Genomic DNA, 26,999 nt, shown 5'->3' with positions numbered 1-26,999 from the left:
CAAGTTCATTTGCACACGTGTAAAATTAGAACACAATTAGGTGTTCCTTAGAATCACCCCCCTAGTAAGGCAAATGGACCTTCTGACATTTGTATTTATTTATTTACTTATTTTTGGCTGTGTTGGGTCTGTGTTGCTACGTGTGGGCTTTCTCTAGTTGTGGCGAGCGGGGGCTACTCTTTGCAGTGCGGTGGCTTCTCTTGTTGCGGAGCACGGGCTCTAGGTGCGTGGGCTTCAGTAGCTGTGGCATGTGGGCTCAGTAGTTGTGGCTCGCGGGCTCCAGAGCGCAGGCTCAGTAGTTGTGGCTCACGGGCTTAGTTGCTCTGTGGCATGTGGGATCTTCCCGGACCAGGGCTCAAACCCATGTCCCCTGCATTGGCAGGCAGATTCTTAACCACTGGACCACCAGGGAAGTCCTTGACATTTTGATTCTTTCAGATTGTCCTTAATAATATAATATACGTCTGTATGGATTTATGTTTAATTTGCTTTCACAAAGGTTCAAGTAAGGTGTAGGGTAGGTTTGTTCATTTCACAAATTACTGAACTTCAGAGTACTGGGGACTGCCAAACAGTGAGGATATAACAGTGAAAAAGGGAGCCAGGATCCCTGCCCTCATGGAGTTAATAAACAGGTAAAATAAGTAAGTTACAGATTATGGTGAGGGCTATGAAAGCAACTTCTCAACGGGAAGCTGAGATAAAAAAATTTGAGAGCCGCCTGCTTCTGGTAGACTCATCAGAGCAATCCTCACCAAGGAGGTGACACACCAGCAAAGCTTTTTGCTACTCAACTTCATTGTAGTATAATTTACATTCAGTAAAATTCACACATTTTACATGTATAGGTCCATGACTTTTGGCAAATGTAACCACCTCCATTCTCTTAGTCAAGATATAGAACATTTCCTTGTCCCCAGAAAATTTCCTCAGTACCCCTCTGCGGTTAGCCTTACTGCCCCACTCCCAGCTCTAGACAACCACTGATGTGATTTATTTCATTATAGATTGGTTTTGCCTGTTTTGGAATTTCATATAAATGCACTCATATGTATTCTTTAGTGTCTGACTTCTTTCATTCAGTATAGTTATTTTGAAACTCATCCAGTTATAGTGTGTATCAGTTCTTTTTTTATATTGCCGAGTAACATTTAATTGTAAGAATACACCCCAGTTTATTTATCCTTTCACCTAGTGAGTTACTACAGCTTTTTTATGCTTACTATTCATGTGGTTTATCTTTTCCCATCCTTATGTCTTTATGTTCAAAATGCTTTTAGATGGCATATGGTTGGGTTTTGCTTCATTATCCAACCTGGCAATCTCTTCCTCTTAATTGGGTGGTTTAGTCCTTTCATATTTAATGTAATTATTGATATGGTTGGGTTTATGTCTACCATCTGGCTATTTGTTTTCCATTCGTACCTTCTGGTTTTTGTTCCTTTCTTGGTCCTTTTCTGCATTTTTTTCCCCCCTGCACCTTGGGGCGTGCGGGATCTTAGTCCCCCAACCAGGGACTGAACCCAGGCCCTCGGCAGTGAAAGCACAGAGTCCCAACCACTGGACTGCCAGGGAATTATCTCTTTTGGGTTAGTTGAATATTTTTTAGGGTTCCATTTTTATTTCCTCTATTGGTTTCTTAGCTAAGCTGCTATAATGGTTTTATACTATTTTAATGCAGATAATGTGGACAGCTCAAGGCATTTACTAGGACTATTTAACTTGGTGGGATGCAGCTTGAGCCGAGACCTTTTTGTCTTGATGGGGAAATAGTGGCAGCTCTGTGACTTCTGACTACTTGTTTAGTTTTATTTTCTTTCTCCTCCTGACCTTCTGGGAATCTCAAATATGTACTTAGGAAACCTGTTTTCCAGTAAAATGGGCTGTTGCTTTGTTATTCATCGTTATTAACCTTCGGATCATAACATATATCTGGAGAAATATACATTATTATATAATTATTACTTTTGCCTCAGTGCCCTGGGTAACTACAGGCCAGCTCCAGCCAATAAACTTAACGTGAGTTGATAGTAAGCATTTCCGATGCCTGTTAGTGGTGCCACGTGTGCTCCCTCCCCTTAATTCTGAGTGACTCACTGGTGGCTCTGAAACCCTGGAGATCAGTGGCTTTTGTGGAGAGCAAGGCTGCAGAGAGATGAGGATGGAGTCTTTTGGGTGGGGGAGGAAAGGATCTGGATTATTCAGAGACACCCTTCTCAACTCTTCCTGGTGGTCTGGTGGTTAGGATTTGGCGCTCTCTCAAAGACACCCTTCTCTTCTGCTCTCCACTGCCCTCCCACCCCATACCTGGGCAGACATTGTTAAGAATCGTTTTTGTGGACTTCCCTGGTGGTGCAGTGGTTAAGAATCCGCCTGCCAATGCAGGGGACACAGGTTCAAGCCCTGATCCAGGAAGATCCCACGTGCCGCGGAGCAACTAAGCCCATGTGCCACAACTACTGAGCCCGCGTGCCACAGCTACTGAAACCCGTGAGCCTAGAGCCCGTGCTCCGCAACAAGAGAAGCCACCGCAGTGAGAAGCCCGCGCATCACAAAGAAGAGTAGCTCCGCTCACCACCACTAGAGAAAGCCCGCGCACAGCAACAAAGACCCAACACAGCCAAAAATAAATAAATAAAATAAATTTTTAAAAAATCATTTTTGTTATTTATATATTTGTTTTTTAATTTTTGGCTGCACTGGGTTTCCGTTGCCGTGTGCGGGCTTTCTCTGGTGGCGGCAAGTGGGGGCTTCTCTTCGTTGTGGTGCGCAGGCTTCTCATTGCTGTGGCTTTTCTTGTTGCGGAGCACAGGCTTTAGGCACGCAGGCTCAGTAGTTGTGGCTCGCAGGCTCTAGAGTGCAGGCTCAATAGTTGTGGTGCACGGGCTTAGTCGCTCCGAGGCATGGTATCTTCCCGGTCCAGGGATCAAATGCGTGTCCCCTGCATTGGCAGGCGGATTCTTAACCACTGCGCCACTGGGGAAGTCCAAGAATTGTTTTAGCGTGTTATTCATATCTTGCATTCTCTCAGCCAAATGTTGCCTTAACTTAGCACAAAATATTACTTTTGTACTCCAGGTCAGTGTTTTGGGAACTCCATTTTCTTTTTCAAAAGAAGACTTTTCTTTTAAGCTTCATTCTTCTTCCACACAGAGCTGTTGTTAGAAGAAGATAAACTAAACAATCTTGTTTGTGTTTGCTCTTTTTTTTAGTCGAGCAAAAGATGTGATAATTCCAGCAAAGCCACCGGTCAGCTTTTTCTCCTCGAGGTCTCCGGTTCTTGACCTCTTCCAGGGGCAGCTGGACTACGCAGAGCACATTCGCCAGGATTCGGAGGTGGTGCTCCTGTTCTTCTACGCTCCGTGGTGTGGACAGTCCATCGCCGCCAGGGCAGAAATTGAACAAGTAGCGAGTCAGCTTTCAGACCAGGTAATGCTGACATTCAGCCTGAGAATCAAATGACCGTCAGTTCCTGTGCAGGGCTGGTTATCCCCATAGAGACACCTTACCCAGATGGCTGATTTTGCCAGGGTGAAGGCCAGGAGCCTTTCTTCGTAAATTGTAAAGCCTTCTATAAAGAAATAGAATTTCTCACTGTGACGGTCATAGTTGGTCAGAGGCAGGAGAGGGAGGAGATTCTGCAATTCCTTGTGATGCAGGCCAGTGCTTATCTCAGGGTGCCATGCTGTTTGGCTTCGGTGGGAGGACTGAAAATCCTCATTGAATATACATTTGATATTTGCTGATTAGTTATTTTATGTAAGAGAAATTTATGTGTCATGAGTACAGTGTAACTAGGCAGACCTTTTAAATCCCGGGACCAGAACTATGTTCAACAAATATTTAATGAATGCCACCTTTGTGTTAGATAAGAGGGATATATAGGCAATTGATATATATGCCTTTGGTCTGGCAGTGGTTTTTAATCCAGTGGATCCCCATTGTCCTTATGTATGTATTTTATGATGTCCCTTTTTCTGTCCTCAAAAGGAATTCATAGATGATAAAACTTCCCTATACATATAATTTCAAAATAGCCAATCTAATGTGCTAATTGTAACACAAAGATGGGGGAAAAAGAAAAGTGGTGTATAATTAAATCACATGTTGTTTCAGTATGTAAGTGCTGTACCTTTATGTAGAACCACTGTGAATGGGACAGTTACAAATGCAGGCCCATAAAAGTAGGATGTGTTGACAACTTAGGTGCCATGAGGGCATTGCTCTCAGTGATTTGATTTTTCTAAATGGTGAACAGCTCTTGGTAAGTTCTGAACCAAACAAAGTACTTTCTGCCTTCAATTAAACAGAAGTTGTCTTCCAAGAAATTCAGTGAACACAAAAGCCATGCTTTGGATTCACATATAAAATGGAGTTAGGTTCTGAGCTTGAATAATAACAAACAGGTTTCCCTCAACATTAGTATTTGGCAGGACATTTAAAACTGCTCTGGGTGATGCGGATGACTATTCCCTGTGCAGAGCAGTTTTGAACATTGCAGGATATGTACCACAGCCTCTGCCCACTACATGCCCTATAGTTCCTCCAGTCATTGCAACCAGCAGAAAAGCATCCCGTAGATTTCTAAGAGGCTGCTACTGACACCCACTGATCTGGGGTAACTTGTGGTGCAGCTGAGTTCCAGAAGTTCATTTGGAACTCTCAGTTGGTTTTTCTTAGAAACAATGTTATAAATGGTGACTAGGCTTCCTGCCCAGCCTGCCAAAGCCTTTTTAACTGTTTTATATCCCTGAATGTGTAGTACCAAGTAGTATTTAAATAGAACTCTTCATTCCGTATAACATTGATTCTGAGGGGGCTGTGATTTTGTGTTCCAGCTTTGGACCCATGGAATTGATCTATTCCTTGTCTTCCCTTTACCCCTCTCTCTCACCCCCCTTAAAAATGGCTGATAGTAACCAAGCCAGCACTTGCAGGGAGGAAAGGACTCTAAGGGAGCACTAGGAGGTAAGCTTAAAGGAAATCACCACTTTGTAAGTCACTCCCCAAGTTTTCTAAATTTAGAGAACTTGTGGGGGAAAAGGGGAGAATCTGTTTCATTTTAGGGTAAGTGTCAATTACTTGTTATTTTACTGTCAGCTTAGGGAATATATCCTTCAGAGTGACTATAGGGATGGTGTGCTGGTGTGCAGGCCCGTGCTGTTCCTCAGGACAGCCCTGCAAGCTGATGCTGGTAGCCTGGTTCCTCTGAAGCAGGACCTCAGGTTTAGAGGGCAGAGTGGTTTGTTAAAGGTCACGGGACAAATGGTAGAGGTTACAGTGCCGTCCACAGCTGATGGGCTCTGCTTTTTTCAAAAAATTTTTTCAGCTTCTTCTAAATTGAGAGCTTATTGTTCTATGTTCTCAGTAGGGAAAAGGACTGGGTTTATTTTTGGAAACAGGCAAAAATTTTTTGTGCCACATTACTTAATAAAATTAGCATACACGGTAGATTGTGCCCTATTTTTGAGATGTCAACCTTAGTAAAGATATTGTTGCTCTTCTTTCTAATAGATAGACTATAAAAGGAGCTCTTGTGAGTTTCCACTAAGTTTTGAGCAATATTGCTATCTAAATATAAGGCATCTGAAAGTGACTTTTCATTTGTAGTCTTCATATGTTTTCAATATTTTATTATAAAAAATTTAAAATATATAGCAAAGGTCATATACCTGCCACTTAAATTCTATCACCATTTTATTACACTTGTTTTATCATGTGTTTGTTCATCTTACCATCCCTCTAATCAGTGGTTCTCAACTAGAGGCAGTTTTGTCTCTCAGGGGACCTTTGGGACTGTGGAGAGGTCTTTGGTTGTCACTACTTGAGGGGGATGCTACTGGCATCTAAGGAGTAAAAGCCAGGGATCCTACACCATGCTGCATCCAGCGTGTGGAAGAGCCTCCCCTCACCCCACCCCCAACAAAAACAAACATAACATCAACAAAAAACCCTGTAACAATTCAAGCCCAAAATGTCAGTAGTAGCAAAGGTGAGACACTCTGCTACAATCTAACTGTTAATCCATCTTATTTTGGGTACATTTCAAAGTAAATTGTGGACATTGGGATAGTCCTCCTTAAATACTTTAGCATTTACCTATAAACACATACTTAATCCATATTTTGCTATCTAATGGTACATTTTAGAGCATAGCTCTAGTCATCTATTTATTCATTTTTAATATAGTTATTAAAAAATTGAAAATGGTCCTTTGAAATCTGTGATATTTCATCTGTAGGTAAGATTTTTTTCCTTCTCAGATGCTCAGTTTGACTAACAAAAGACACATCCTACTACTGAGTTTTAGTGTAACCATGCTTAGAAAAAGTTTGCTGGTGTCATTCACTTCAGAATTTGAAGGAAATCATTCTCCTCTTGGGCCAGACTCCAAAATATTCAGAGTCCTAGCTGGACACTATGGACAGGTGTCTTTGTTTGTCCTTGTCGTGGTAAATGATGACCTTCTTTGAACACTCAAAAAACAATTTTTTTAATACTTTCTGTTTCAGAGAGGAATTGTTCCATTTCTATAATTTTATCTTTTAAATCTTGGCAATTTTTCAGTTGCTGTTTATAGTTATTTGAAACCTTCTTTGGCTTGCAGGTGTTGTTTGTTGCAGTTAACTGTTGGTGGAATCAGGGGAAATGCAGAAAACAGAAACACTTCTTTTATTTTCCTGTAATATATCTGTATCATCGGAGGTAAGAAGCGATTCTAATTCCAATTAAGTTTATCAGTTTCAAAGTGATTTTTGTTATATTCACTGTAGAAAATTGAGAAAATACAGATAAGCAAAAATAAATAAAAGGATCTGTGATTTTATTAGCCATTCATAATCACTGTGTGTTTTGATTTATATCCTCCTGTGAATATACATATCCACCCCCCCCTTTTTTAAATTAAAAAATGGGATCATGTAGTAATACTATCTCTTCAACTGCCTTTTCTTTATTTTGTGAACACTTTTTCTTGTCATTACATATTCGATAGCATTGTTTTTATTATACCAGTTACTCCATTGTGTGGCTGAACATTTCAAATGTTTGAAAAGTATTTTATGGTATAAAAATATACAGAAGTCCTTATCCCATTACCTGGCAGCATAGCATAGTCAAGAGGGTATCTAACATCTTTTCAAATTGGGAAGAAAAAGACTACAAGTCCGCAATCCTATAATCTATCATTCTGAAATCCAGAGAGCTTTTAAAACCTGAAAGACTTCCATGAACTTTGTCCCCAAATGCATTCATCTGGCCTGAAGTAGCAAGGGGCCACCTATAGTCTTTATACCACATCAGGTGCCACTGTACTCATTTTGCTGCAGAAATACTGGTGTTTCATTTTGGAGAACTGCCCAGACCTTGCTGTGGGTGTTAAGTTATGTCTAAAATCTGACTTGAAGGATTTTGGAGACAGGAGATGGGATTCTGGACTCTGTGTAGTATAATTGGCTTAAAGTTTGTTACTGTAAAATGGTTTAAGAAGAAGAGTTCACCAGTAAGAGCTTTACTTTTTTAGGCTTTATTTCCTCCCTCTAAAATTCCTGGGCCTTAATCAATGGGGATTTATTACAAACATCAACAGACTATCATTTGTGGATTATCTGTCATCTTTCAGCTCATTCCCATGTCTCTAACATAAACTGTGTGTGGAACAGAGTATTGTTTCTCAGGAGCTATTAAATAGTATTTGGGCAAAAACATGCTTTCCTACCCTATCTCCACCCTCAAATTTTCCTCTGGGTATAAGAACAGTTTCTCAGAGTGACTTTCTGATGGTTACCTTTTTTTGTTTTCCGGAAGGTAAGTATAAGGTGTTATACTTGAAGGATCTCAAAGTCAGTGCTGTGTAATGGGCGATAAGCTTCCCCTGGAGAGATCCCTGCGCTTCTTTTTTTCGAAATAGGAAATATGGCACAGATGGCTAGCAGGGAGTATAGGTCGTGCAACTGTATGTAACCAAGCCAGCTGCCCAGAGGTAGACTTAACTTGATGTGACATTAAAATAACAAGAGTTCCCTTGAATTGAATACAGATGTCATTTTGGGATATGTGGGTGTGTAACATTGTCTTGCACTATTTGTTTTCTTAGTTTTATAGAAAGATTGGAAGGACACGAAAGGAACTTTAGAAATACTTAGTCCAACCGTCTCATTTTACACATGAGGAATTTGAGGCTGGTACTTGCCTTGAAGTGCTTGCCCCTCATCTTTGCCTGTTAAACTTTTACTTGTTTAAGTCAGTTCAGACCCATTAATACCTGTTTCAACATCTACCATTCCCGATGTTCCAAAAATAGAAGAAAGTGCTAAGGCGCAGAGGTACCCAAAAGGTAGCCTTTTCATATTCTATTTAAGAATCTTCAAGTCCTCTGTTTTATACATACACATATGAATGAATGTGTTCCTTCAACTAAACTCTCTTGTGAGCATTTGGTAGTCTTGAGGTTCTTTTGGCTAATGGTGGTTGCAAATATGGCCCTTGAGTCTCATCACTGGACAGACCACTGCTGTTTGTGTGTGTTCTTGCTGCTACTGTTTGTGTAATGGCTTAACTAGTAGTAGCTGCTTACAGAAATTAACAGGCTTTTCTGTTTTGTGAAAGTAGATTCCATTTTTTGGCTTGTATTGATGCCAGTTACAAAGGCAGTTTATAAAAGGCTCTGAAGCAGGAAGTAGTTTTCTCAAAACACTCTGTGCAGAGTTCAGCTGCCCTAGATCAGCTTGTCCTAAGGCAATGGCTATAGTGTGTTGGCAAAACGTGTCCTACATCCTGCATCCTGGGATCGTCTCATTACGAGTCACTGGGACCCTTGTAACACGGTACCAGGGAACCTCAGCAGAGCCTGTTTGCTTGAGTAACGAGGTTTCCAGATCACTTGCCTCCTTTTTGCTCAACAAAATAGGTTATCAGATGATTTTTTTGATTTCTTCCTTTAAATTAAAAAGTGGTGGTGGTTGATGGGGTTGGTGGTGGTAGTAATTTTAAAACTTGAATTAGTTAACAAATGAGTTGTAGTAAGTCTTGAATTGACAGAATTGTTCACCCAGTCTCTCAGCTGTGCATGTAGAATGCTATTTTTACTTTTTTCATGCTACTATTCCTCTGTCTGGTATCATATTCTGCAGTGCACACCGAAGAATTGTGTTTATCTCATCACATTATATGTGTGTGTTAATTTCTGTAACCATATATTATAGTTATGTGATCACCATTTATACATTTCTTTACTGTGCTCTATTGTTGCTATTAAAGGTAAGCTTAATGTCAATTTCTATTTAGAGAGAAGAATGGTTATGGAATTGGTGAATTTCACCATACTCCCTCACCCCCACCACATACCATCCAATTATATTTGAGCAATGTCTCTTTTGTGCAAGATTGAAGAAAGCCATGTGAGGATTCTGATTAGCTTAGGATAACTGAATGTTGGAAGCATTGCTTAGCAATACTAAATCAAATTCCTGTGCATTCCCAAGCACAACTGGAGGGGAAAATAAGGAAGATCATTTGTATAGGTCCTTGATTTCATACCTTCATATAATTTTTTGTTGTTGTAATAAAGCTTTAAATAGGTTTAAGTTTCATTTAGTGATCCTTTGTGTAAGTGCATCTAAGAATATTTAATAACTACTTTTTAGTAGGCCAAGGACCAACTATTCAATTTGTTCCTTATTTTGGAGTGACTTGGAAAGTCTGCCCCTACGTCCCCCCCACCCCCAATTGAATTGTGTAGTTAAGATCCTGGAGTCCTTTGGCATTTGGTCAGTTTCCAGGGTCGTCTGTCTGTTTTGTTTTGTTTTGTTTTTTAAAGAAATATAGTGAGAATTAATTTTTTTCAGAGACTAGAATGAATGTTCTTTGATCTGAAATTCAGTTTGCAGAATTATGCTCATATAAAATGTAACGGCCCCTTGTACCCCCCTTTACATAAAATGCTTGTTCTTAATTGGCCCTCCAGTTACCTCCTGAGACAAGGAAGGCTACTTACATATGAAACAGTTGGGATCCTGAAGCAAGACTTTTTCATTTTGTGATGTTGATGATTTCAGGTATATATTACAGGTTTAATGCGTGGTGTATTATTTTTAATTTTTATTTTTTTGGTACTAGTTTTGGACCAATCGAATACAAAGGCCCCATGAGTGCTGTTTACATTGAGAAGTTTGTCCGCCGTGTGATGAAACCACTTCTCTACATCCCATCTCAATCAGAATTACTAGATTTTCTCTCAAACTATGAGGTACCTATCTTTCCTATCTTCTCCCATTCCCCCAGGCTTCACTGGGTTGCATTGGATTGTTTATATTAGAAGAGTCTTTATACCTCCTGATTTGTAGCAATTAAAAGATCACATTAGAGATAAGCCCCAATTAAATGCTTTTTGAGATACTTGATTATAGGGCTAGTTTGGCCAAGTGAGTTTTTAGAGAGTAAAATACTTGCAAAACCTTATCTATTTTTTATTCAGGAATTTTTAACAAACTTTCAGTTTGTCTCACAATTAAGTTAGAGTATGTAAAAATTAACTTATAATTTTTATGCAGCTACAGATTTCCAAAAATTTTATTTGTTGCTTACAGCATTTTACTCAGATCCGTGGTTTTTCTTGTCAGTTGTAGTTTAGCTTTAAAAAAGCAAAACAAAACTAGGAATATGTTCCTTTCTGTTTTATTAAGTGCATAACAATTTCAAGGTTCATTAACAGAAAGTTTCCTAACATGGCTTCTCTACTGCTTTCCCATTGCCAGTCAACCCCTGATGGATTATTTTGGTAGGATCCTCAGTGTGTGTTCAGGACAGCTTATTGAGAGGCCAGTATAAAGCTTAAAACAATCTCAGTAAATTATAAAAATAGTTCCACAAAAAAATTCATTGGATCAAGTATAAAATCATACTGGGGCACAAGTAAAAATGATACTTAGCTACAACAAAATCAAGACCATAAGTACCTGACAGAGATAAAAACCATATGAATCCACACCTCAGTTATTCAGAATTTAACAATTACCACTTGGTTGAAGTTTACCTTTTACACTATGTATATTTTATGTAGGTAGGATGTGAATTTCTTTCCCTAGAACATCATTTACAGCTTTTTTCAATTATGTTAGGAACACTTTATGTTAACTATTAGCAGATTCTCTAAGCAGCAGTGTTACTATCTAGTTATTCTGCTTGTAGTTGTCAGATGTGCATTAGGGTGAATGCTTCCTGACTCTTATAAAGGGTGGGTTTCTGTGCCCCTCATGGGCTTGCTCCCGTTTTGCCTGGGAGGCACTTGGGCAGGAGCTATAGTAGGAGGCAGGGCGCCTGGGCCTAGTCCCTTTGGCAGCACTAACTGGGTCTGTGACTTGGGGCAGGTCACTCATCTGTCAGGCGTCAGGGCCCGGGAACAGGGTTTTCTTGAGATTCCTTTTAACTTTTAGGTGCAATGATTGCATGATGTGGGTTTTCACATAGATTTGCACCAGATGACAAGCAGTCACTGGAGGTGGTCCAGCAAAATGGTGAAGAATCAGGACTTGGACAGACTTGAATCCAAACTCATCTCCACCTTATTAGCTGTGTGGCCTCCGGCTGGTATTATACTTAACCTCTTTATGCCTCCATTTCCTCATCTGTAAAACAGGGATGAAATTAAAAAAAAAAAGGAAATGCCTGCTAGGATGTAGTCCTAATAAATGAAATTTTATCAGTGAAAATGACATTGTGGAAAAATCCTGGATATTTAGCACTACTGAGAGAGCTCAAAATGTGCACAGCACCTGCCGGAATTCCCAACTTATATTGATATAAACACCTTTTGTTTGTTTTGTAATTAAGGTGATAAAAAATGACCTTTAAGGGCCAAGAGTTCTTCCTCCAGCTTAGCTTCTGTTGGGACTTTTATAGAACACCATGCCCAGATTGGTACCCTCTGGTTTTTTCTTTAAATTTTCAGTCAGTATCTTCTAAAAAATAAAGAAATGGGAGAAGAGCTGTGGAACATCAAATAGCATACAGCATGTACTTACCCTACACCAAAAGAGTGTGGAAAAAATTGAGATTGCTTAGCCTTAAAAGAGCACAGAGAGGTGGCTTTATTATTATATCCAGCTCTATCAGAGATTTGTATCCAGAGAGTTCTGAGACAGTTCTTAGCAGAGGTCATGTGATAAGACGGACTCAGCTAGCACTCTGGATGCTTGGGTTTTGGCCCTGACAGAAATCTGTGATTTCTGCATTTTATGCAGATTTCTCATCTCTGAAATAAGGGAGTTGGCTCATAATCCCTCCTGACTGCTGGCTTTGGTGAAGTTTAGAGGCTGGAAAGAGGCAGACAGAAGAAGTTTCATCATTTGTGGTTGGGAAAGTATTTTTGACACAATGCCTTTGAGCATCTGTATCAGAGATCTTTCTACTCCTTTTTTATTTATTGCCTCTAAGATGTTTGTAGTGTCTTTGTAGTTGGATCTGCAGGGGAGACAAGTGCATGGTTATGACTGAGCAGCCAGGATGATTCCTGACCTTGAGCAGTTGCATTCTTTGTACCTGCTTTCCAGCAGCACTTTCAGAGATTATGCTCCAAGTCTGACATTGAGTCCATACAACATTACTCAAGGTTGTTTTTTGGCAGCCCACTTAATTAGAAGATGCACAGCAATGATGAGACTGCCTTTAAGATGAGACCCAAGAGAGTGCTGCCAAGCTGGGACGCTGTATAGCTTCTGTCAGCCTTTCAAGTGCCTCCCGAAAGCTGTAGATGGCTTTTATCACGTTAGAATCATCTTTGCTGGGCTTCTTTTCACGGAGATGAAATTGTTGGGTTGGCAAGAGGCAGTATTTGATTAATTGTGAAAGAACTCGGGAGTCATGCCCAGCGTGGTTTCAAATGTGAAGCCATTTATCTTGTGAAACATACCAAATACTGCCTAGGAAGAAGTGATAATCAATTTCATTTACTCTCTGTAAGATAACATAAAGACAAAATTCCAGATCCAGAAATGAAACCACTGTCATGGTTTTTGATAGTTAAATAAATAGGAAAGATAAAGGAATTTTGGGAGGCCCCACTCTGGAGCATAATATACTTTCAGACATTCCTCTAAGTTAAGGTTTCTCAACCTCAGCATTATTGACATTTGGAATCAGATAATTCTGTGTTGTTGGGGGCTGTCCTGTGCTTTGCAGGATGTTTAGCAGCATCCTTGGCCTCCACCTACTAGTTACCAGTAGCACCCCCCTCTTACTTGTGACAACCAAAAATATCCAGGCATTGTCAAATGCCCCTTAGGGGGGCAAAATCACCTCAGTTGAGAGCCACTGCTCTCAATTATTGTTTCCCCCAATAAGGCCTTAAGGATGCCCCACAGGTCCTAGTATAAACACGTTTTTTCATGTAGCACACAGAATACCACAATCTAATTGTTGCAAGTTTATCTGCTTATAACAGTATCAGTAGAAAGAAGATGAAAATTAAGCAGTGCCTTAACTAGAAAATTCTGGAGTGTTACCTGTGGGGAGCTAGAGCCAGTAGTGAGTTATGTTGTCATCAATAGATGTCCCTGATATTCAACTTTCTACTCAAATTGTTTGTCTGTACCACAATCACCCCCCTAAAAAGTATGCATCCTAAATGTGTTAAGGGTCTTGATGATTTAAAGAAGTCTTAGTATGAAAGATACTTGTTTTGATCAAGAGCCTTGTCTCCTAATTTATATTTTTATATAGATTTCAATATCAAATGTGTTTAAATTTAGGTATACCAAAATTGGGCTGAAATAATTATTTAATGTTTCTGTGGCACTTCTAAGGTTTGTTAGGATGGCTTTGTTTTTTGCTTCTATCTCTAGATGTGTTTGTGACGTCTTATAGGAGTGCATTTGATAAATTTCCCCTCATTTTAAAAACACACATTGATTACTCATAAGTTTGTCTCTAATCCAGATATTTGCGAACAGTTTGGATCATCATAAGATTGTGTAGTTAGGGTTTATTACTTGGGAAGTGATGATACCCTGAAATTAACAACTTCCCATATTGACATAAACTTTTATTATACGTATACTGAACTCTATTCACATACGCTTCTATTGCTATTATAAACAGGAATGCTCTAATTCTAGCTTGGTTTGAATTTTTATAAGTCCTACAGATGAATCCTTTTAAAAGCCTGTTTCAGATGATTTGATAATGAATTACCTAGAAGAGTAGAAGTTTTTAACCAATGGAAAATATTTTATTTGACTTAGATATCTCAAACCTACCCAAATCAGATTGTGCATCATTCTCCATACTTTTATGTTTATAAAATATGACACTGAAACCAGGTGCAATTTTTTTTTTTTAATTTATTTGGCTGCATCGGGTCTTAGTTGCGGCACGTGGGATCTTCGTTGCAGCATGCGGGATCTTTCATTGCAGCACACGGGCTCTTTGTTGTGGTGCACGGGTTTCTCTCTAGTTGTGGCGCGGGGGCTCTAGAGTGAGCGGGCTCAGTAGTTCTGGTGCACAGGCTCTCTAGTTGTGGCACACAGGCTTAGTTGCCCCACAGCAGGTGGGATCTTAGTTCCCCGAGATGTAATTTTTAGGAAAACAATTTTGCCTTTAATTTACTGAACATTGTAGAAAGACATTAAAAGAGTGATGATTATGGGCTTCCCTGGTGGCGCAGTGGTTGAGAGTCTGCTTGCCGATGCAGGAGACACGGGTTTGTGCCCTGGTACGGGAGGATCCCACATGCTGCAGAGCGGCTGGGCCTGTGAGCTATGGCTGCTGGGCCTGCGCGTCCGGAGCCTGTGCTCCGCAACGGGAGAGGCCACAACAGTGAGAGGCCCGTGTACCGCAAAAAAAAAAAAAAAAAAAGAGTGATGGTTCAAATACTTTATTCTGTAGATTCCAAAATACTTTAGACATTATTAGCAAATAAAAAATGAATAGACTATTCATTGGTAAGTGCCCTTCAGTTTTCAAGTGCTTTTACTTCTAATCTTCCCAACAGCCATGTGAGATAGATGGAAATTGTAGATCCTTTCAACAGATTAAGAAGATAAGGTACAGACTGGGTGTGATGTACCCTAAGTGGAGACTGGACTGTAGCCTAGGTCTTCTGGCTCCCAAAATTCTTCCTTGTACACAAAGGAATGTTTAAGGTCTCTGACTTGAAACTTCACTATGTATCTAGAGGTTAAAACTTTGAATATTTAATTATTTAATGTCATTTTTGAATCTTCCTTTTTCATGAAAGAAAACTTTTGAAAGTCAGCTTCTTAATTTGACTGTAACTTTTTTCCTTCATCTTTAGGAATGGTTCTAAGAATAATTAGTGATAAAGGATGGGCCGTGGCTATTGACTTACTGTTAAAGCAGTAGAGTTTTACCATTTCCTGTTATTAATTGGGTCATTAGCATTTATTCTGCAGAACTGGGAGTGTTCTATGTATGATAATCACAGTATTGAGGCTGGGTAGAGTCCAGAATTTTCTTCCCAGATATGCACTAAAATCATACCTGCCTTATAAATAATGAATGTAGCTAAAAACTAAATGGACTTTCTGGTGGACACCGCAGAGGGAGATCAGGAACTTTAAGTCATCTTGTTGCAAACCATGTTAAGAAATTCTGCTTCTTTCATTTACTCCAGTTGTAGAATTCCTCTTCCTTGAAAGTTCTTCTGCATATTTAAGATACAGACAGGACAATTTAATTTATTACTTGTGGACAACATAGGCAAACATAACCCAGTGTCATTTTTATTTTGGATAGACATTAAGTTGATTGGAAAGGGGATAGAACCAAATATGGTAATGTCACTTTCATGGTCACAGTTTTAGGGCTCATTTGTCAGTATTTTTTAGACATACTTGTCTTAAATGTCGGTAGCTTCTACATCAATAATGCTTTCTTTTTTATATTTTAAAGAATGTGACAGAATTATCTGATTTGTACCTTATAATCTACCCACCAAATGCCAACAGTATTATTTAGAACTCTTATATCTGTAGCCAAAATATTTTTGAAATCTTTTCATGAATTTCTATAATTTATTTAAGAGCAGTGATTTAGCACACATCCATTCATTTGTTCTTAGCAGTTTTGGTAAACCAAGTTGTTTTAAGTGAGATAGGAGAAGGCTTGGGGATTGTTTGGAGGGAGAAGCAGGGCATTGGGTAAATTGCCAGGTGACAGAAACCTGAGCACTTCGGAGAAAAACCTAGTAGACTGCCTGGTACCTGCTGTTATCCTGTTGTTTGTTAGTAAGAGGGTTGTTTGTTCCCTGAATGTTGCACACATAACTTGATACTGTTTCTGTTAACTCATAGTTCTATACGACTGTGAATTAAGTAGCTTTAAATTTTCTAAGTGTGAGTTAACATTAATGCAGAAATATTTCAGTTGCCACTGAGGGAAAAAACACACTGAGGTAACTATTCTCTTGGCCACTAGAGGGCATGTACACCATCTGCTGAAATTTATGCCATACTGCAAATGGTGCTCACTTAGGAAAATAAATATTTTATACTGGTGAGGATGTGCTGGCCTCCTATAAATAGCCTATTTCCAGCCTCCTCATTATAGGAGGTACTGAATATACTGTACATCATTAAATGGAGTTGAAACACACAGACTGGGTCAAGTTATAATCTGGTACTCATGTTTTGTTCTTCACTAAATTGTAAACTCGGTGAGGAGGAGCTTTGTCTTATTTATCTTTTTATCCCCATTCAGTCTTTAACAAATGTTTATTTTGTGCCTGCTTTGTGCCAGGCACTGTCTGAGCTGCAAATGTAGTGATGAACAAGTGAGAGCTTGTGTTTCATGGAGTTAAAATATGGAGATAGGGGACTTCCCTGGCAATCCAGCGGTTAAGACTCTGCACTTCCAATGCAGGGGGCGCAGGCTTGATCCCAGTCGGGGAACTAAGATCCCACGTGCTGCGCAGTGCACCAAAAAAAAGAAAAAAAATGTGGAGATAGACAACAAACAGGAAAATAAATAAACAAGATGTAGGGGGATGAGTAGTATCCCCCCAAAATTTGTGTCCACCCAGAAGCTCAGAATGTGGCCTTATTTGGAAATAGTGTCTGTACAGATGTCATTAATTAAGGATCTCAAGATGAAATCATCCTGGATTTAGAATGGGTCCTAAATCCACAGGGAAGAAGGCCCTGTGAACATGAAGTCAGGGACCAGAGTGATGCAGCCTTAAACCAAGGAATGCCTGGAGCCACCAAAAGCTAGGAAAGAGGCAAGGAAGGATTCTTCCCTAGAGCCTCCAGAGAGAGCACAGTCCTGCTGCAACCTTGATTTGGGGCTGCTAGCCTCCAGAACTGTGAGAATAAATTTCTGTTGTTTTAAGCCACCGAGTTTGTGATAATTTGTTATGGCAGCCCTAGGAAACAACATACAAGGTAATATTAGGTAATAAGTGCTACAAAGAGAAATAAAGACGGGTGATAAGATAGATATGAGAGCAGGGAGGGTGGGCATAACTATTTTAGAAGACAGAGAAGACCTCTCTGAGGAAATGACATTTGAACAGATACTTAGAGTGAAGCCTGTGTGCTATGATCCATCCCTGAGGAAATTTGGGGAAAGCCCTCCAGGAAGCAGGAGCAGTAAGTGCAAAGGTCCTGAGGGAGGAACAGGATGGGGGGTGCGGAGCAGAGAGGAGAGCGGTAGGAGATGAGGGCACGGAGGTGTCTTGTGACTGTGGTGTGTCCTGATTACACCTTTGATTTGTTGGGCAAATGAAGGAAAGAGGAATGCTGGCAGTTAGGTTCCTGTGGCTGTTCTATTCACCTGGCAGCCATCCAGGCATTTGGGAGGGACTGATGGAAACACTGCAGCTGGAACCTGCGGTTGGACCATCTTTACATGTTGGTGAGCATCAGAGTGAAGAGGGACAGCCTGCGTGCCAGCAGCCTTCCACTCCAACCTCAGCCCAGGGTCAGGCTGGCTCACGTGCTTGGCCTGCTCATCTGAAAGAGAACCTCAAAAGTAAGAGGCAGGGGCCAAGGTGTCTGCTTTGAACCAGCCCCTGGGTTTATTTGCAACCCAGCAAACAAGGGGTGTAGACCTATGTGAATATACATGTGTTTTGTTCCCCAAACTTCCCTTTTTCCAGATTTAAGAAAGAACTATGGAGGGAACTCTGAAATGTGTAATCATTTCTCAAATACAGCTTCGCCTGGAGAGACACTGAAACTTTGGGGAAATGATTGCAAAATTTATTTTACCTAAAGTGTAACCAGAGCCAGTTTAATAACTTTTAAATGATAATTTGCAATAGAAATAAACAGATAACTATCACTTCACGTTATTTCCTCTTTTTATTATTTTGAAATGTTAATTTTAAGTTATATCCTTAAACATGCCACTTTTCAAAATTTAATACAGACTCACAGTATTGTGAATATTTGAAAAATAGTACCTAAAATATACTTTGCCTGTTTCTTGTGTTTTATTTTATATATATATATATTTTTTTAATTAATTTATTTATTTTTGGCTGCATTGGGTCTTCGTTGTTGCACGTGGGCTTGGGCTTTGTCTAGTTGCGGAGAGTAAGGGCTACTCTTCATTGTGGTGCGCGGGCTTCTCATTGCAGTGGTTTATCTTGTTGCGGAGCACGAGCTCTAGGCGTGCAGGCTTCAGTAGCTGCGGCTTGCAGGCTGTAGAGCACGGGCTCAGTAGTTGTGGCACATGGGCTTAGTTGCTCCACGGCATGTGGGATCTTCCGGGGCCAGGATTCGAACCCGTGTTCCCTGCATTGGCAGGCGGATTCTTAACCACTGTGCCACCCGGGAAACCCGTCTTGTTTTTCAAAGAGCTAGTATTTTATAATTTATACAACCTTTAATCCTCTCATATAGTTGTTTAATCTTATGATCTTCATTTCATTTCTTTGGCAATGAAAAGTAAAAATAATTTTACTTATGGGGTTGTTTGTATTGTTTGTGGAATTTCTTTGGTCAAACTACTTGGAAATTTTAGTACGAGGTCTTCTGAGGATACAGGCTCTTTCATAGAAGCTATGTAGCCCCTTGGAAAACTGTAGCAGTGGTGCCATCAACAAGAATAAACCCTTACACTGTAGAAAGGTCCGTAAAGGACCCCTGCAAATGGTCTAACCTTTATTCATTTTTAAATGTTTAATCTGGGTTTCTCATGAAGACTTGGAATTCACATCGTTTTTACTTCCATTGATGTGTATTTACATAAACACATATGTAGTTGCATACATGCATGTAGAGAGATACATGTTTATGGGCCATATGTCTCCTCCTGTGAAGCCGCCTGAGATAACATGATGGGAGAAGAGGTTGAAACTCACCTCATTTAATTATTAGCCATGAAACATTTCTTAATATTTAGAACCAATTTATTCCATTTCGTTTAGGAGATTGGTCAGAATTGAAAGAAACTAATGAGTCTATTTTCTTTCTGTTACTTTTCATTTCTATCTTGTATCCAGTATTAACTAAGTGACTAAAATTTCTGAAGATCTTATCTTCCTTTGTTCATGGTAGAAAGGCTTATACACCATCATAGCCTGGGTTTGAAACCTTAAGAACCCAAACACTGTGTAATTCTACATTGAGCCAATTCTGGATCAGCTTGTTGAAAACATTTTAAGGAGTTTAGCAAAAGAAAATCCTGTTTCGGGGCTTCCCTGGTGGCGCAGTGGTTGAGAGTCCACCTGCCGATGCAGGGGACACAGGTTCGTGCCCCGGTCCAGGAAGATCCCACATGCCGTGGAGCGGCTGGGCCCATGAGCCATGGCTGCTGAGCCTGCGCATCCGGAGCCTGTGCTCCGCCACGGGAGAGGACACAACAGTGAGAGGCCTGCGTACCGCAAAAAAAAAAAAAAAAAAAGAAAAAAAGAAAATCCTGTTTCAATGACTACTTTCTGATTTCCTCAGTTGTTTGAGAAATTAGTTATTTGCTAGATTTTTTTAGATGTTAAGATTAAACATTCTGACTATCTCAGTTTCTACCAGAGTGAAAACCAATTGATCTATTTAAAATGGAATCTTACTAGAATTAACAGGTGATTTAGATTTGAAAGATAGTATAGTATATTCCACTACAATCAGAAATTTCCCCTTTTATACAACATACCAATTTTAAACTTTACCAACAGGTTAAATTTCTGTTGTACTTTTTGGATCTGACGTCCCAATGATCAAATCAGCTCCAAAATTATTTATTAAAAACATAGTGCTGTGTGTTTTAGGGCTAGAAAGAACCCTTTACATTTGCCAAGTGCTTTATAGTTCATCAAGCTCATTCTTCTCAGTAACCCCATGATGAATGGTCCCCATTTGCCAGATGAGGAAACTGAGCTTCACATTGAAGCATTCACTCCAGATCATTTAACTGTCAGACTTGAGCTTAGGTCTTCTGACTCCAAGCCCAGCACTCTTTCCTCAAGAATCTCACAGTTGGGCTTTTAAAACATATAGAACAAAACCAGACAGAACGAGTGCCCACAAGGCCTTCTAATAAGGAAGAAATTATTCTGCACAAGAAAGCAGAATGTGTCTGGTGAGGACAGTTAATTGGTTTGGCAGAATGGTGGGGTATTCTGTGCTAAGCTTAGAGAAATGGAATGAGCAGGTGGAAATTGGGGTGGAGGAGCGAGAGGGCTCTCAGCAGACTGACCTGACAAGAGAGGAGGGGTGCCATTGTGGAATGCTGGGTTCTGCGTGTGGTGGGAAAGAAGGAGCCCCTTAAAGGATGACCTTGAGCACCAGTGGAGCCAGTCAGAGGTAGCCTGATTTCCAGTAAGTGTGAAGGTGTGTTTGGAGTGAGGCGGGGAAGAGGTTGAGGAAGAAATGTAAGAAAGGTTACAGATCATTGACCTAGTTTGCCTGGAGTTGCTAAACAAAAGCAAGTGAGTGCTTGAACTTGACAGTGAGGTTTCAAACCAGGGATGTAGGAGAACTGTCCACAGAGGGTGGAAAGACCTGCTTAGGAAGTTTCAGCTCTGAATTGCCTCTGTAAAAGCTGCCCTGTTTGTTGTCTAAATGAAGGGAAAGGTCAGCCCTAACCGGCAACTTTTTTCAAAGCCTTATTAAAAAATGAAATGCAACAAATTGAATTTGTTAAATTATAATGGCATGTCTTTCTTGTTTTGAAATATTTCCCTTTACGCAGTGACCAATGATACCCCAGGCAACTAATTCTGCTCTTGTTCTGCAGCCTGGAGTACTCGGGTACTTTGAGTTCAGTGGCTCACCCCAGCCTCCTGGTTATTTGACCTTCTTCACTTCAGCGTTACATTCATTAAAGAAAGGTAAACATGATTCATATTAAGACATTAGTACTTGAACAGAAATGTTTGTATATTGATATTTTCTGTTAAATATGTTATCTTTATGATTATATATTTTAGTTTTCTTGATTCTTTTTCTCTGTATTTGTGTTAAATAATTACATTATTTTATGGTTCACTGGCAAACAAAATTTTGTGCTATTTCAAGTATAGCCTCTTAAATGTTTAGAGACTATTATTTTTTTAAATGTAGCTTGATCACACAGCATCTGCAATGATATATTTTGCACTTCAAATTTTATTATATCATAATCTCTTTTTTTGTGTGGCGTTACAAATTTTGGTCAAAGTTTTCAGTGGTTGTATTGTCAGTTGGATGTATCATAATTTAGGAATACATTTTCTTCAAGAAGTATTTCTATAAGGATGAAAGTCATGTCACATTACAGGATAAGCCTACTGCCAGGTTCACTATTCTCAAATCCATATATATTTTTTTACTTAGCTAAATCATGTATTATTTGAGTGTCCTACTTTTTAAATTAAACATTTTTCATGTTGCCCATTTTTTCGTGTTGCTCCATGTTGTTTCTCTGTATCAGCCATGACCTTATGTCAGTTCTCTTCTAGATACTTTGATCTGCTCCTCATCTCCTTGTTACCACTCTGGTCCAAGCCCCTTTCCCACCCCTACCCTAGGCCAGTGGGCACTTAACTGGTATCCAGTCTCGCCCCTCCTTCCTCACACTAGGGCCTTTGTGCTAGTCCTTCTTCCTGAAATGTGCCCGCTCCCTCCCCATTCCCCAGGGCCCAGCTGTCCACTTGTCAAACCCCTATTCATCCTTCAGATTCCAGCTCAAATATCACATCCACAGTCTACCCCCCTGGAGAGAGATTTGTTGTTTTCTTTCATAGCATTCAACATAGTTTGTATTTATTGTGTTAGCCAAAATGTTCGTTCGGGTTTTTCCATAACATCTTACGGAAAAGCCTGAATGAACTTTTTGGCCCACCCAATATGTGTATAGTTATGAGATGATTTGTTTACTGTCTGTCTTCCCTGGGCTGGGAGATTTCTGAGGGTGGGGATTGTCTGTCTTCAGTTTAGTGTTCTTTCTCCAGCATCTGGCACATAGCAGGGGCTCAATCACTATTTGCCAAATGAGTGATCAGATTGATGGCCATGTCATCTTTCCCTCAGTAGGTCAGCCAAAAATATGTAGTCATCCTCCTATTACTGGATATTACATTGCTTCAATATTTTGGGGGGGTATTATAATAGTATACTATTAATACATCAAATAATTATACTACTGGCTATTTTAATATGTCCATTGTCTTAAGGTTTTATACATAGAGAATCTACTGTATTCATGCTTTTCATGCAGGGGACTCTGGGAGAGGAACTGAAGCTGTCACATTAGGTGTGTCTTCTGTCCACCTGAAAGACTTTGAGCTGCACAGCTTCAGGTGACTAAGAAGGCTCAGTGAGTCAGAGTTTGAATTTTGAAAACAAAGTACTATCAACTTAAATAAGCTTAAGCAGATAGATGTTCAAAAATCTTCTTAGAAAACTAAATGAAGTCCTTCGAAGATTATGTATAAAAGGGTAGCCTAGAGTCAGTCACTAAAATGATGACAGCATTCAAGTACTTGAGTTAGAGAAGCTATTTCAAGATTTGGAAGGATGTTTTGTTATCCAGTTGGCTTATATTGTGTGTTTATGATTCATCTTTTTCATTCAGAGGTTTCCAAAATTTTGCTTCTTTTTGGAAAAACCTTTCTAAGTATAAGATAGTAGCCTTTTTTCCTCCCTTTTTTTTTTTTAAAGTATAGTTGACTTACCCTTGTTTTTTTCTTTTTTTTTAAGCAAGGAAGGTAATAAATGGATAAAAACTACTTGAAGGTACAAAATGAACCTTTTGGTCAAATCACTAATTTTGACAAATGATTACATGAAATTTCTTCTCAGAATAAATCTAGCTCAATTTACCTGTACTACATTTCTTCACTCTCTTGTGATTCTGGTTGGGTCTTATAAAATCCTGCTGCATATGAACTTTGCAAGAACTGAGTTCATTCTAATTAATAATTTATACCCCATTTTTTTGGGTAAACTCCCACTTGAGCTTAATGAACCATTTTTAGAAGAAAAAGACAAATTTGGAAGGATTACCTAAAATAAATCTTGCCTTGAGCATCTGGGTTTTTTTCCCCTTTTCTTTCTCCCACCCTGGAGTCAAATGGTATTTTACTTATTATTAATAACCAGTGTTAAGTAAGAGAAACATGTGCAGATTTTTTTTTTAATGGGACAGTTTGGAATGTAAGTTCTAGGTCATTGTTGTGTTTCTATTGTTTACACAAATTGAGGCCTGAGGAACATTTGACACAACTTAACATTTGGTTATAGAGAGCTTAACTGACGAAGTGTTTAGTCTGTTGTGGTAGAAAGCAGATATCCTGGTTCACCAAGCCACAAGCATATATAAAATACACATCTTTCGATTGCCTAAATTTTTTTTTTTAATTGCCTTAGAAATAGCCAGGATACTCTCTAACATTCGTTTCTTGAAGCTAGCTGGCCATCAGTCTACAGATATTTGGAGAAGGTACCATATATGAAGCATCCTGCCTGGGTGCTGTGGGGTTGCTGAGAGGGGACATCTCAGTTACCTGTGTCCTTTACCTATTGCTCTCCAACTTGGTGCTGATATGTCAGTTGATGTCGGCCCTCCTCTTAGGTGGTGTGGGCAGTAACCCTTTTGTTATATTTCTGTCCATTATTTTCCTAGCCATTTTACCTTTATCATTTTTTATTTAGCAGTTCTATATTTTCATGTAGTTAAATCTGTGGTTCTTTTTCTTGATTTATTTTTTTAAGAAAAATCTGGTCACTAATTAGTTCACTTCGTTTTGAATTTTAAAGTTATTTGGCACTTTATGCTGCCTGGATTTACTTTGGCTTAAAATACAGAACACAGTTGATTTTCCTCCCTTCTTATTGGCTAATCAATTAGCACCATTCACAAAATAATGCTTTCTTTATCCTTCATCTTGATGATGCCTGTTTTATCACAAAATATTTTCTAATATGTAATTGGGTCTATTTCTGTGTTTTCTCTTGGTCTAGATCCCTCTTTTTATATGAGTAAATATAATTTCATTTTTTACGTTGTTTAAGTAATTACCTGGTGAACTCTGGACTCAGTGTCCTCTAGTTCTGGTGTTTTATGGAATATTCTTTTATATCCATCTATGCATTTGGCTGAATTTGGGTTGGAATTTTATTAAATGTTTAAGTTGACTTAGAGGTAATTGACATGTTCATAAAACTTAGCTTCCCTTTCTAGGATCACAGCATGATATTAATTTATTCAAACCTTCCTTTCAATTTTTTGTAAAAGGTCTTACACATCCCTCATTAATGGTTAATCCTTTTAAAGTGCTGAATGATTAACTGTGGGCTGGCAGTCTGTGTGTTTCAGGATCCTGGGGAAGCCCATCTCTGTACTTCTTCACTCTTCCCAGACTGCAGAGCCTGTTCTTCTTGGAGCCTTTCCACCTTTGATCTTGGCAGACAGGCCTAAAGAAAATTTGGTAGAGGGGTTGATATTTTTAAGTTGCTTACTTGATTTTCTTCCATCTTATGATTATTTCATTATTTACTGTAAAAATGTGTTCTGGTAAAATATTATATTCTGTTATGATTCAGTGACTTTTTTTTTTTTTTTTTTTTGCGGTACGCGGGCCTCTCACTGTTGTGGCCTCTCCCGTTGCGGAGCACAGGCTCCGGATGCACAGGCTCAGCGGCCATGGCTCACGGGCCCAGCCGCTCTGCGGCATGTGGGATCCTCCCGGGCCGGGGCGCGAACCCGTGTCCCCTGCATCGGCAGGTGGACTCTCAACCACTGCGCCACCAGGGAAGCCCCAGTGACCTTTTAAAAGAGAAAATTTGCAACAAATTTTGTTCAAAAGGAATGCAGTGCCGCCTGGGGGACAAGCAGTGGCCTGGGATCTGGCAGTATCTGGTCCTTAGCCTTCGTCTACCCCTGGCAGGGTTATAAACTTGAACAAAACATTTAACTTTTCTGTGTTTGAGTTTCTCTGTCTGTAAAATTGGAGAGGGTGGAGGTAAGGGTAAATGCTTGTTTTACAAGGCCACATCATGTGTGAAGTATGTTGTGTGTGAATAAAGTAATAGTCTGAAAATCTGTAGCAGTTTAATGAGAAAGCCTTTGGCTGAAAGCACCTGAAGTAAGTACTGTGTCTGTTTTCTTAAAAGCATCTACACCAGATAGTATGTACCTTGACCGACTAGCAGACACAGGTCTTCCTCTTCCCTTTTCTTGGAGCACTCTATATCTGCTGTTTTTTGTGTAGTTGGCCCTCCGTATCCACAGGTTCTTTACTTTTGGATCCAGCCAATCCTGGATCGAAAATATTAGGGAAAAGAAAATTCCAGAAAGCTCCAAAAAGCAAAAATTGAATATATCATGTACCTGGCAACTACTTCCATAGCATTATGTTGTAATTACAACTGTTTGCTTAGCATTTACAGTCTGTTAGTTGTTATAAGTAATCTAGAGGTGATTTAAAGTATACCAGAGGACGTGTATAGGTTACATGCAAATACTATGCCATTTTTTTTTTTTTTTTTTTTTTTTTTTTTTGCTGTACGCGGGCCTCTCACTGTTGTGGCCTCTCCCGTTGCGGAGCACAGGCTCAGCAGCCATGGCTCATGGGCCCAGCCGCTCCGCGGCATGTGGGATCTTCCCGGACCGGGGCACGAACCCATGTCCCCTGCATCAGCAGGCAGACTCTCAAACACTGCGCCACCAGGGAAGCCCACTATGCCATTTTATATAAGGGACTTGAACATCCATGGATTTTGGTATCCAAGGGGAATGGGGGGCTGGAACCAATTCCCTGTGGACACCAAGGGATGACAGTACTGCATGGTGTTCTTGCTGTGGAACTGACTGCACATCTGTCCCACCAAAATTTGAGCTGGTTTGTTCAGACAGTATTTATTGAGCGCCTTGAGGCCAAGGTTTTATTGTCTTTCTCCTACAACTCTTAACAATTTAGCTAAAAGTTTGAATGAATGACTAGTTAAATGATACTTTACCTTGAAATTGCTCAGGTTGGAGTGATTTTGGCAGAGGGATGTTGAGTCATTTTGGATCCCCTCCCACCACCACCTCTCCTCATGCCTGGCCTTTCAGGTTCCATAGACCAGTGTGCAGGAATCACTCCCACTGGACTAGATGGAGTCCCTGCCTGGCTCATTCTCCTTACTCTTTTTTCTTGGCTTCTCGCCATCCCGACACTAGAGTTCTCATGGATTGAATTGAAATTCACATGATACTTAAATGTCATCTTCAAAATACACTAAACTGTTAACTAAAGACATCGTTTCCACTCCCTTCATTCACCTTTAGGAATTCCTAAACATAGTTGACAGGGAACCTTGTGGCATTAGTTTTCTAAGGAACACCTTTGGAAAATACTGTTGTAATGAATTTTTTAGAGGAAGAAGTAATTCCAGTGTAGGGTCCCTCTACTCCACTAGGTGGCGTCTGATGGTGCTGTGATTTGCTGGTAGAATTGAGTCAGGGCACAAGACGCTCCCTCCTCCATATCCTTTTTCACAAATAAAGCTTTTTTGGAGCACTTTTCTGTTAGATTGTGAAACTTTGTACAACATCAAGAGGTCTGAAAAGTAGGATTT

At 39.8% G+C, this 26,999-nt stretch overlaps 1 protein-coding gene across 6 annotated transcripts in view; it reads left to right on the top strand.

Moving 5' to 3' along the window:
- Positions 1–26,999, top strand: part of TXNDC11 (thioredoxin domain containing 11) — a 66,149-nt gene that overhangs the window by 4,453 nt on the left and 34,697 nt on the right. For 2 of the 6 annotated variants that reach the window (XM_079944783.1, XM_079944788.1), the window contains 4 exons: positions 3,213–3,429; positions 6,608–6,705; positions 10,117–10,246; positions 21,193–21,286. In XM_079944783.1, coding sequence (XP_079800909.1) covers positions 3,213–3,429; positions 6,608–6,705; positions 10,117–10,246; positions 21,193–21,286 — 539 coding nt within the window. Of the gene's footprint in view, positions 1–3,212; positions 3,430–4,916; positions 4,969–6,607; positions 6,706–10,116; positions 10,247–21,192; positions 21,287–26,999 lie in introns of those variants that run through there. The other 4 variants (XM_079944786.1, XM_079944784.1, XM_079944785.1 and 1 more) reach the window with 4 other exon arrangements.

Source organism: Stenella coeruleoalba (assembly GCF_951394435.1).
Source record: "Stenella coeruleoalba genome assembly, chromosome: 15".
Lineage (NCBI taxonomy): Eukaryota > Metazoa > Chordata > Mammalia > Artiodactyla > Delphinidae > Stenella > Stenella coeruleoalba.
This window is presented reverse-complemented; position numbering and strand designations above follow the sequence as displayed.